The following is a 12,786-nucleotide window of genomic DNA, read 5'->3' on the forward strand; positions in this document are numbered from 1 at the left end:
ATCGCTATCTTCTCGAAAGTAGGCCAAAGGTATGGCGCCAGTCGCTCGAAAAGATGGCACCATACATTTGCCCTATCCTCGTAAAAATAAGGACACATGATTATAATATTATAATTATCAGTGAAAAAATAAGGATCAAAGTCAAATAGCGTATAAAATTTATGAAGATCTGGGACACTTATGTTAAAGCGCGTCATCTAGCAGAATTTATTGAAACTAGTTTGAATTCGCGCATTCATAGTTAAAACTAACAAAACAGCTCACTCCGGTGCGTACAGGTTTGTTAGCTTGTTGGACAGATGGCGCTTTTATCAAAATTCAATATAGTAACTGTGAAAATTTATAGATGGCGCTTTATTAAAAGTATAGAGTATGTCGATTATATTCATCTTAGTGTTTATCTTGTTTTAATATTAGGCAGAATAAACCATTACCCATACTTAAATATTTTTTTTATCACCGAAATTGATAACTTCACTTAGTTTTGGCCCTTTAACTTTTTAACTTAACTTAGTTTTCACAGCCCTTACTTAACTTTTCACTAACTTAATAATTGTTTACCTATCTGCTGCAAGCTGTATTTTAAGAATATCCTTAATAATTATGTAAGTAGTTTAGAGATAGCTGAGAATTTTTATCTAGTGTGTTTTATCCGTTTTCGCCACAACTACAAAGAATAAAAATAATACCTTATAAATAGACTGATTAAGCACCATACGAGAAACGTGACATTTAAATAGGTATCAAATACACCACAATTTTTGTGTAATGATTAGGAAAGTATGGTCAGGTTACAGCCGAACTCCTGTAATAAAATTATTTAAGAAAAATCAACTTAATTTTTTTAGGTAGGTACAAGAAAAGGAAGGTTCACTATTACCAGGCTCTGAAAGACTGGTAAGTACCTAGTAATTAGTGAGCTTTGGTGGTCACCTGACTCTGTCTGTGAGTTGTACCTACAGCTCGCAAACCCTCATTGGCGCAATTTTACAAAATACCGAAATGACAAAAGAAAATCTACATAATAATAATACCTGCCGATCGTAAGATCAGGCAGATCGTAATGTTCCTGTGTAATGTTTTGACGATAGTCACATTAAACCAATATATAGGTAGGATAGGTTCGTTATGTTAACTTCAGATGCCCGAAGGACAAACTGCCCAGAAATAGGAGCCCCACGTAGTGGGGCTCCGTCGACTCAGAGAACGAGTCAAAGATTTTTACGTTTCACAATATACCTAGGAATTTCACGATATGCCTGATCTTACGATCGGCCGCCGACATATGCATGTAAACAATGGCGGGTCGTCCATAGATCACGATTCTCATCGGTTTGTCTGAGAATATGGTTAATGCCCTGCCACTGAACATAAACATTACCTATATCCAAACAGAATACTCCTGTTTAACTTACTTTCAAAAACAATCTTAATGCTTACTATGATTAATCCTTAAATGTCGTATCATTATATCGTGTGAGGTAAGAATTCATGATAATCTTTCACGTCATTCCATCACCCGATGCCAATCATAGATCCATCGACGTGAGAAACTTTCGCTTCCATTTGTATCGAAAACAATGGAATAAACCTGCATGGAAGTGAGATAGAAACGTCAATTGCACAAATTGAAGGGACGGAAGCGAAGCGATGTAGTCACGTGAGCCACACGGCTGTTTAAGTATTTGTTTCTTCAAGATTACCTTTCTTGAAAGGCGGAATTTCACTGTGTGTACATATTTTTGACGGTTTGAGAGCGTGACATTGTAACTGTCGTGAAGTAGTAGGAGCTTAGTCGCCATAATCATGAATCAGACTAGGTCTGGGTTATAATTTTTTTAAAGATCACTAGCAGGCGTTTTGCTTAGTATACAAAAAATAACTAAAGAATAAACTTAGTCTGGCTCTCTTTCTACTGCGGGTATAATACATACCTAAAATTACCCTAGATCGATTATTCTTCTCAAATAGTCCAGTGCTCAAAATTATGATTTTCTACGAGAATCATCGCTTTAAAAATTAACCAGCCTCTAAACTCTATATTTAATACTATACTTAAAGCTCTACCTAACTTACACGGAGATACTGAGTTTAGAATTATTTTGAAAACTAGCAATAAAAGAATACTTAATCGAAAATTCACCGCTTTATCCATGAAAACATTTTGTTATTAATAAACAGTCGGGGCCGCAGCTGCGTCGAAGCTTTCTGAAAACTCATATTAATTTTCTCTGACATCATTTCGGCCGTTTATATTTACGGTTTTATTTTATGTATGTATGTATGTATTCAATTTCATGATAGTATACATTAAAATATAAACTTATATATGTATTTTTATTAAGTTCATTTGTCACTACAGCCAATGATATGATTTGTAAATAATCAACGAAAAAGAAAGTAAGTAAAAGGTTCATTAGATTTATAAGTATATTTAATTGAATTAATGACCTGTTGAAAATTAATAATGATTCACTGGATCCCTTCGTTTGACATAATTATTAGAGACACGTTTCACTGAGTGTTTCCTTAAACTTTTTTTACTAAATTGAATCAATTATTTTTAATCTCTACATTGTTTCAGCCGGTTGATGACCTGTGCTTTACTTAAAATAATAAATATTTCTTAAACTACATATTTAAGCATTATTCATCTACACTTCTACAGTAAAGTTAGGTACCGAATTAATAGTATACATATACCTGACTTAAGATTTACAAAATAATGTGTACACTGTTGTCACTGATTTTCAAATCTATCAGTTTCAAAGCAATTTGGGTTTCATATGTACTTAAATTAAATATTCCAATTTTTAATAATCTCCTCATGCCTATATCCTTAGTTAACTCTTCAAAATCTACCTGCTTAATGTTTGTAAACATACACACACACACTCTACGACGGGATGCCTACCCAACGGATTCTGCATCTGCAATCTGTGTTTCATCGTAAAACTTATACAGCTTAAACCTAGCATAAGTTAAAGATAATGTTCGCAAGCACACCCATCATGTCAACAGTATCTTGTTTCTTGGAAGCATCTCTTCTCGGCTTACACCATCAGCAGCTTGTACCTAATATTCCCAGCGCCCCACACAGGAGATAAGCCGTAGGTACTTACCTGTGTAAGAGTAACTATCCGATTACACATAGCTATTACCAGAGACAACTGAGTAATACTAATAATATATACAACATTACAGCTACTGATAATACAAATTCACATTTAAGTATTGAAACTTTGGACAAAACCACAGTAGATAAGGACTGAAAAGGTTTTTTGTGTTAAGGAACCCACTGATTAACGGTCCGCCGGACGGTATCAGCCTGTCAGTTAAAACAAAATTTTGACAGTTCCGAACAACTGACAGGCCGATACCGTGCGGCGGACTGTTAATCAATGGGCCCGTTTACAGTTTGTTTTTCACGGCAAGCAGGGCAACCGTGTGAGAATTCAAGTTCCTCATCATTGTTAGAGCTAGATGGCGCCACTTACACGTAGGAAGTAATCAAAGAAATATATAATACTTACTGCATAATTTTCACTGTTAGACTAACTTCTAAAGGATGATGAGGCGTCCGAATTGTTATTTTCTATGACGAGTGATCGGTGATAACGTGGTGCTTTCCATTCAAATGAAGCGCCGGAAGCTCCGGCCCGGGCAAGCCCAGCCTAGAGTGAGTCATCCTTAAATCGAGAAACATTTTTGCTTCTCGAGTTTGACTTCTTTTGAGACATACGAGTATTACCCACGTGAGTAGAAAATAGTTAGGTACCTAATGGCTAAAGCAGATTTATACCTTTTATTTTACTAATTAAGTACTTGTCCCTGCTGGTAAGGTACTCGAGACCCATTTATGGTGGTTTACAAAAGTGAAAAGCTTGCAGACATTTAGGTAGGCGACGGAATACAGGGCCAGGCTACGCTAATGTCTCCTGTTATCGGTACGACGGAACTGTTTGCCTGATAAGCTTAAATGAATTAGTGTCAACGACACTTATTACGGCTACGGAACCTTTTTATACCTGATACATGGTAATGATGCGCCGTAATGTAGTCGCTTAGCTACTGTGGCGCTTTAATAAAGATAAAAACAGTTTTTAGACACTTGATTTAGCGTAACCCTGGGTTAATGGGATGTTGCAAGTGGCGCCTAGAGGATTATCAGGTTTTCTTACACTAATCTAGATCTAATTCGAATTCGATTTGACTGTCGTACCGCAGAAAGTAAACAAATAATTTAAATTCCGGAGCCCTTTATATTACCGCCTTATTTAATAATACCTATAATGAATCTCATCAGCAGGTAAGATCTAGGTACAGATTTTTTTCAAACCAAGACTTGTCCATAAACAACGCAAGTGTCCCCAGAGTCCGATGCCGGAAGCCCACATTATACTCTGCTGTTTTTTACACGAAAATGCTTTTACAATGCAATGGTCCTGTGCCAAAAAACTATTTATAGCAACTGAGGGGGTGAAACATAATATTTTTTATAGATAATGAAACATTACTACCTTACCTCCTCGTAAAAATGTAACTAAGCGACAACTAATACAGCCCGTTTATAATTTATTTTGCTTAACAATAACCTGCCGTAAATTAATTGATGAAGAAACCTTTCGATTAATACTATTAACAATTATATTCAAACTAACTTTAGTGTTGTGTAAGCTAACTTTAATTAATTTTAATTAGATTCGGTGGAAATTTAGAATTAATTGATAACAAAACCAAGGGAACTGATTAATTGATTTTCATATTTCAATGGCCACCATTTTTTTTAAAGATTGTTACCGACCAACATCTAAGTCAAAAGTGTAAACATTTTTAGTCAAACTTTGATAATATGTGGTTACTCGTAGGTAATATGAAAATATCTACATTTGTAACAATATTTTTTTTATATAAGTTTGAATCCTAGTTCATGTTATTTCTAATGGTGCTCCCACATCGGCTGTTATAAAATGTTATATAACATCGTAGGACAGGGACAGCATAACACTGTCAATACTATCATGCTGTCCCTGTCACATATTTTATAACAGCCAATATTAGAAAAAAAAACAGGTTTAAAGTCTAGCCACAAAGGTTGTAGTATTACAAGTAATCTAAACATTATTGTTCGCTGCCTTACGCGGCAATAGAGACAAAGCAGACCGTTGCGTTGTTGAGAAGACATGATTGACATGAACCGAGTGCGCAAATAACTTATGGTGCTCCTGAGAGCCTACCGCGAACCACGTTCAGCGTGTTGCCTCTCTGTCACGCTTACGTATGAATTCACAAGTGCAACAGAGAGGCAACACGTCGAACGTGGTTCGCGGTAGGCCCTCAGCAACGCCGTAGGTAACTGACGTTTGTAACTCACGCCGTAACTGACGTTTCTTGCGCACAATACACACGCTGGTACCCCAACCCGTAAACCAGCTAATTTACTGTCGTATTTTATAATTTCTTATTTTAGAAAGCACAATGAAGCTGTTAATCACACAAGTTTACCGGAAACAGGCGACCATATTATGTTAAATTTAAAACTTTTACTTAAGGATTTTGAAATTCCATTCTGCTTTACACTAGATTGTTAACCAAGAGATGAAAGGCACTAAATCTACCGAGGTAGTTCGGCGCTCGAACGCAGTGAGAGCGTCAATAGTCCGAGGCTAAAATGGTGCCTTTTATCCGAGTTAAACACTATACTTTTCATTTCGAATGAGGAGGAAAGAAAAATGCATGTGTTTTTTTTTTTAACATGGCCTCCCACTTATGGGGGGTGAATTCCATAATCGCCACGCTTGGCAGGCGGGTTGGCGATCGCAGTCAAGTACACCGAATTTGAGGGACGCTGCTGCCCGTCCACCGGTGGTCTTGGACGTAGTTTAAGGACATACCCGGGTCCTGGGTATTTTTTGAGGTTACTTTCAATTAATAATTAGGGCAAATGTATCGTTATTTATGGAATCTATTTATACCCAAATTTCAATTGGTTATTTTAAAATCGTACTTGGTATCTAAAATGCTCTAGTGCAGAAACGTATCATTTTCTGCACACCTTTTAGAACAACAATGACCCTCTTGCAGAGCATAAAAAAAGAAACGGTGTGTAAGATCGGTGAAAGATTTAATAATATTAACGATTAGAAGGTTGAAAAATAATTTACTGGAACGTAAAAATCTCGACATTTATTTCTGACCCTTACCGGAGAAAATTTATTAAGGCTGTAAGTCCACAAGTTGGTTGGAGTAAATCAAAACTCGGTGCAAAGCTAGAAGCAGTAGGCATTAACTGCCTTAAGGAATATTTCCATAATATCTCTAGCCCAAATTAAACTAGAATTAAACTTACGAGATATCATATAGAAGCTATAATAGAAATATCTCTCTAAGACATAACCAGTATGACAGGACTCTCGAATTAGGTACACATTACGGACATAGAGGCCTCTGTAGGTACATTCGTTGACCTGAAAACGAGGCGCCCTCACGCAACCAGTAGGAACACGCGGCGCGATGCGGAAAATGAATTAGAAGTTCACTAGATATAAAATAGTAAAGATATGTGACGTCCCACGGGTAAAGTTACCTTATGGCGGCTGGCGCTTACGTCACATAGCGCATAATATTGGAGCGGTGAATAAAATTGGTGTAATTTCTTCTCTATTTTGTTGTAATTTAAATAAAAATACGAAAATTATATTAAAGGGCGACTATATTTGATGATATGACAGATGTGAGTGAAAATTTGGTGACACATTTCTTTTTACTATGTTAAATTCAAATTTATGTCATTATCGAATACATTAGGAAAGTAAAAAGGTTGCAGTCTGAACATGCCGCCCGCCAAGAACGACTGTTCTTAACTAACTTAGATTACAATGCAATGCTGATATTAAACTAAACAAACTACTAAATTGTAATCATCATGATAATAACTCTTATGTAAATCTTTCGATAGCTCTGATAAAGTTCACACAACATAAACAGTTCCTTCAACTTGAAAACATAGCAATCATAAAAACAGTTAAGCGAAACCATTCATTATAAAATAAAATAACACCAATGTGTGTTATGAATAGTTGAAATAACAATACAATACATTGAAACAAACAATTAATCTGCTAAAGGTAAGACACAAAGCTTAGACACTGGTCGTTTGATTAAAGAATTTTTATAGCGCAACGTGACAACTCGCGTAACGTTGTCCACTCCAGGGTGTTTCTCAACAATTTGACCTAACAACCACCGAGCTGGAGGCAAATCAAGCTCCTTTACTAGAACCACATCTCCAACCTTTGGTTCAGGTACAACCTGTGTCCACTTATATCTTTGCATGAAACGTGTAAGGTATTCTTGCGACCAACGCCGCCAAAAATCCTGTAACATTCGCTGTAAAAGTTGCCATCTTCTTAATGAACTAACTGGCGAATGTTCGTAGTTATGATCTGGAACAGCTAATAAAGGTTCACCCACAAGAAAATGTCCGGGTGTTAAGGGCATGGGATCACCTTGATCTTGGATACATGTCATTGGTCTTGAATTTAGACAGGCTTCAATCTGCGCAAGCACTGTAGTTATCTCTTCAAACGTCAGTGTTGAATTGCCAATTATTCGCTTCAGATGAAATTTACAGGACCGTACACCAGCTTCCCATAGACCTCCGAAATTGGGGGCTTGTGGTGGAATAAAGTGCCACTGTGTTCCGTTTGTAGCCAACCAATCTGCGATCTCGGGTAGAAATCTTGATTTTTCTTCATCGAACAATTCTTTTAACTCTCTGGCTGCTCCCACGAAATTTGTCCCATTGTCACTGTATAATTCGCTGCAATGACCTCGACGTGACACGAACCGCTTGAATGCAGCCAAAAACGCCTGCGAAGTCAAATCGCTCACTGCTTCTAAATGTATAGCACGCGTTGCCATACATACGAATAGACATATGTATCCTTTGTAGGATTTATTACCTCGACCTTTTGATACCCGTATGTTTATTGGGCCTGCGTAATCAACACCTGAATGAAGAAACGCTCTACTTATGTTCACTCTCGGTGAAGGTAATTGCCCCATAAGTTGAGGTTTGCTTGTAGCTGCGTATCTAATGCAGGTGACACATTTCCTGCAATATAATTTAACTATTGATTTAAGACCAATGATGTAATATTTCTCTCGAATGACGTTTATCATCAGCTGTGGCGCTCCGTGTAGTGTAACCTTGTGTGCATTTCGTATAACGAGAGTCGTCAACAGCGATTGCTTTGGTAAAATGATGGGATGCTTTTGGTCTTCATCTAATTCAGCGTAATGCAGCCGCCCACCAACTCGGAGTAATTCCGAGTCGTCCAGCTGTGGATTCAGAGTGGTAAGTACACTTTTCTTGCTTACTGGTTTTCCTTGCTTAACATCCTTCCACTCCTCAAAGAATGCTTGAAGTTGACACTTTTTTATCATTATTATCAACGCATCATCAATTTCTTTCTTTAGGAGGTACTGATGTTTTGGTTTCTCTTTACACAGGAATCTGCGGCAATATGCTACGACTCTCAGCAACTTCGTTAGCGATGAGAATTTCGCCCAGATGTCGTCAACTTCGCCGTGATCTTCTACTGAAGTAGCAAGGTGAGTTTTTATTTTCCTTTCTTCTAAATTTGTCTCCAATCCTTTAGGATTAGAATATTGAATATCCTTTTCATTCAACCATGAAGGCCCTCTTAACCAGAGCTCCAAACCAATCAATTCAGAGGCCCGAATGCCCCGTGATGCACAATCTGCTGGATTATATTCAGATTTGACATGTGACCATTGGTTACGGTCTGTGACAGTCAGTATCTCTGAACACCTGTTCCCGATGAATGTTTTCCAACGACTAGGATGACTGCTCAACCACGCAAGCACTATCTCAGAGTCAGTCCAAGCGTGTATATTTGATTTCGGTATGTTCAAAACACCCGACACTTCAATAAGCAGTTTCGCTAGCAGAACAGCACCTGATAATTCCAATCTTGGAAGACTGAGTTGTTTGATTGGGGAAACTCTTGTTTTTGCTGTAATCAAACTTACATGAACTTCTCCTCTTGCATCTATCACTCGCAAGTATATGACTGCAGCAAATGCAGAATTGGAAGCATCACAGAAACCATGGAGTTCCGCTAACTTCGCGTCAGACTTGTAGTATACCCAGCGCTTCAACCGAAATTGTGTCAGGTCAGAAAGATCTTCCCTATACTTCGTCCATTCTTGCAATAGCGGTTGTGGTAATTCCTCGTCCCAGCCGATACCCGCAAGCCATAACTTCTGTATGAAAATCTTTGCCTTGATTATACTCGGTGCTATCCAGCCTTGTGGATCGTACAACTTTGAAATATCCGAGATAACCTTTCTTTTTGTTACAGGTGCAGACATCGGAGGCAACTGAACTGCGTACACGAACTCATCGGAAGTTCGACTCCAGGTAAGTCCCAATATCTTGTTAGTAGCTTCTAATTTGACTTCTATCTTCTTTTCATCTTGCTTTCCTAAACTGTCTTGTTGTATTTGCTTCAACATTACTTCACTGTTGCTTGCCCATTTTTGCAATTCGAAACCTCCCCTTTTTAACAATTCATTCATTTGCTTGTATATTTCGATTGCTTCTTCTTCGCTTTCGCAACCCGACATCAAATCATCCATATAAAATTCATGTTTTACTCTTTCAGCTGCTAGAGGGAAGTCTTTCCCTTCATCGTTTGCCACTTGTATCAAGCTTTTTACAGCCAGATAAGGTGCTGAAGAAGTTCCAAATGTAACGCGAAGCATCTTGTATTCCTTGATGTTCTCTTCCGGTGTTTCACGCCACAAAATACGCTGGAATTCTGAGTCTTCGTCACTAACCTTTATTTGGCGGTACATTTTGACTATATCTGCAATGAAGCAGATTGGATACATACGCCAACGCATTATTATATGACGCAACTCTGGTTGCAATCTAGGGCCTACCATTAAATCGTCGTTTAAAGATACGCCGTTCGTACCTTTGCATGACGCATCAAAGACCGCCCGAAACTTGGTAGTTTGTCTGTCTTCGCGTATGACAGCGTGATATGGTATGTAACAACCCTTTGCTTTGTTGTCATGAATTTCCTTCATGTGATTTAACTCTAAGTATTCATCAAATACTTTCTTGTATTCCTGTTTCAGGCGCTCATCTTTCTGCATCTTCGTCTCAAGATAGTGGAATCTCTTCAACGCAATGTCCCGTGAATGACCATCGGCGCAAGCTGGTTCACTATCTCGAAATGGAAGTTTGACAACATATCGTCCCTCTTCATCTCGAGTGGTGGTTGAATGGAAGATATCCTCACACCGTTGCTCTTCGATTGACAATATCTTCTGTTTGTTGGACGGCTCTGCTTCAACCTCCCAGAAAGACTTGAGCAATTCTTCTACAGGCTCTACATGTGTATGCAATGTTGTAACTTTGATGTTTGTGTTTTGATTGGACTTGACCGCTCCAAATAATATCCATCCCAGGGTTGTATTTTGTGCCGCTAAAGACCCTGAGGGACATTTGATAATACCATCTTGAATAATCCTAGCATAAACCTCTGCCCCTAATAAGATGTCTATCTTATTCGAAGTGTGATATTCCGGGTCAGCTAACGTTACGAGTTCTAACTCCGGCCATGAGGTGATTGATACAGCAGTTGAAGGTAAGTCTCTCGTCACTTTGTCGAGGACATACGCTGAAACACGAAACACGCAACCTGGATTGAGACGTGAACTGATTGATACCTCTACTATGGACCTTGTTGAAGGGCCCTGTTCACCTCCCAAACCTGATGTATCTACCCTGGTTGGTGTGGTTTTTAATCCAAGTAATTGAACTGCTGACCTTGCAATAAAAGACTCTTCCGACCCTTGATCTACAAGAGCTCGCAAAAGTTGATGTTTCCCGCCATTTTGTGATTCAGCTGACACTACAGCTGTTGCTAATACCTTCCGAGGTGCTACACCCTTAACAAAATGGCTGGTGATGTGTGTAGAGGTTGATGAATGCTCCTCAGATGATGAAGCATTGATAGGTGCTTTGATTTGACTCACAACTGGTGAAGCTTGATTGCCAATGGAATGATTCGCCACAGTAGTGTGCGATTCGCCCTTTAAATGTAACAATGAATGGTGCCGTTTGTTACATATTTGGGACGATGTGGTACTTTTACAGTGTTTTACCGAATGATTGTTGCCCAGACAATTGAAACACAACCCTTGTGTTTGCACAAAGTTACGCTTGCTATCAAGATCCCTATTAATAAAATCCTTACAGCTTCTAAGATGGTGATTATCTTTGCACAATGCACAACTTGACTGAGCTACATGAAACGATTGATTTATTTGATTACTGTGAGAATTAAAAGTGCGCTGTTTCTGAACAAAAGTGTTTGATTTTGAATCTAAGAACTCCAACGAATGGTATTTGTTTTCCAAAAACTCTTTAAATTGTTTAATTGTTGGCAAATTATCTGAACTCGATACCAATTCGCTGACCTTAGACTCCCATTGCTTCCTACTCTCAGAATCTAATCTCTGGCTAACAATATAAATTATCATGACATCCCATGTACCAGTGTCAATACCTAACCCTTTCAAGGCATTTAAAGTTTCTGTTGTAACATCTAGTAATTGCTTGATTGCACTGGAGGACTCGGTTGAAATGCTTTTTTGACCGAAAAACCGCTGTAAAATGCTATTAACTAAATACTGTTTATTGTTGTATCGGCTTTTCAAAAGAGTCCAGCATTGCTCGTAACTATCATTAGTTATGGGTATATGTCGTAACAATTGTTCAGCTACTCCCTTGAGATGTCCCTTCAAGTAATGTAATTTCTGTACATCATCAATTTCATTATTGTCGTGAATGAGGGAAACAAATAGATCCCTGAAACTCATCCATTCTGTATAAAGTCCAGAAAATGTTGGAATGGTAATCTTTGGTAGCCTGACATGACTGGTATTTGAAGTTGTAGCCTTTGACATGTGCACCGAAGTATCGAAGCTACTTGGATTTGGTTTCAATCGGTTGAGTGCATCTTTCAGTGCGCATTTATAATCCAAGTAATTTTCCTCAGTTACGTCGTATACTGTTTCCGTTCCATACACAGAATTTGCCACATCTTGTGCTGCGTAGGCTTTAATCAATTCGTCATGTCCTGAAGAAAACTTCTCCCACAGTGATTCCAAATTTTCTAGTCGCGATTCTACATATGTAACTGTCACACGCTCCTTGGGTGACTTTCTGAAGTTAGTATGTCCTTTCGCGATGCGTACAGAAACGTCAACAAGCAATGATATTTCCGCGTCCATATTGACAATAATGAATTGAAATTACAAGTTGAAGTGTTCCAAAAAAAATCCAAATCCAGAGATAGATGAAAATAAAAATGTTCAAAGTCCGTTGAAAATTTATAATTTAGTCGTAATTAATGTTTTAGAACAAAAGGGTATCATGTCCGCAATACTTTTGTTGAAGGTGTACGAAATTGGTCACCTTTCCCCTTTTCATTTTTCGGGGGGGTACGAAACGTATATGATTTCCCCTTTTGCGAATTTTGTTGAAAATGGTTTTTGATTATTGTAAACACTTTTAAATCCGTAATTGATAACTGGAAACCCGATGTGCGACACTAATAATTAACTTGAATGTACTCACAGTTTATCTTCTTAGATTGAAACTTAAAAACACTGCACTTCCCTTTATATCCGGTTCGAAGGACCATGAATAAAATTGGTGTAATTTCTTCTCTATTTTGTTGT

The 12,786-nt window shown here is 38.0% G+C and overlaps 1 protein-coding gene across 1 annotated transcript; it reads right to left on the reverse strand.

Annotated features, from left to right (window-relative positions):
- Positions 1–7,113: 7,113 nt before the first annotated feature.
- On the reverse strand, positions 7,114–12,336 carry LOC134680449 (uncharacterized). Its single transcript, XM_063539580.1, has one exon. The coding sequence runs from the start codon at positions 12,334–12,336 to the stop codon at positions 7,114–7,116; it is 5,223 nt and encodes a 1,740-aa protein (XP_063395650.1).
- Between the last annotated feature and the right edge of the window lie 450 nt (positions 12,337–12,786).

The sequence above is a fragment of the Cydia fagiglandana genome, chromosome 3, assembly GCF_963556715.1.
Source record: "Cydia fagiglandana chromosome 3, ilCydFagi1.1, whole genome shotgun sequence".
In the NCBI taxonomy this organism is placed as follows: Eukaryota; Metazoa; Arthropoda; class Insecta; order Lepidoptera; family Tortricidae; genus Cydia; species Cydia fagiglandana.

What these genes read in the sequence shown, in the direction of transcription:
- LOC134680449 (XM_063539580.1), bottom strand. Translation starts at nt 12,336, where the DNA reads ATGGACGCGGAAATATCATTGCTTGTTGACGTTTCTGTACGCATCGCG.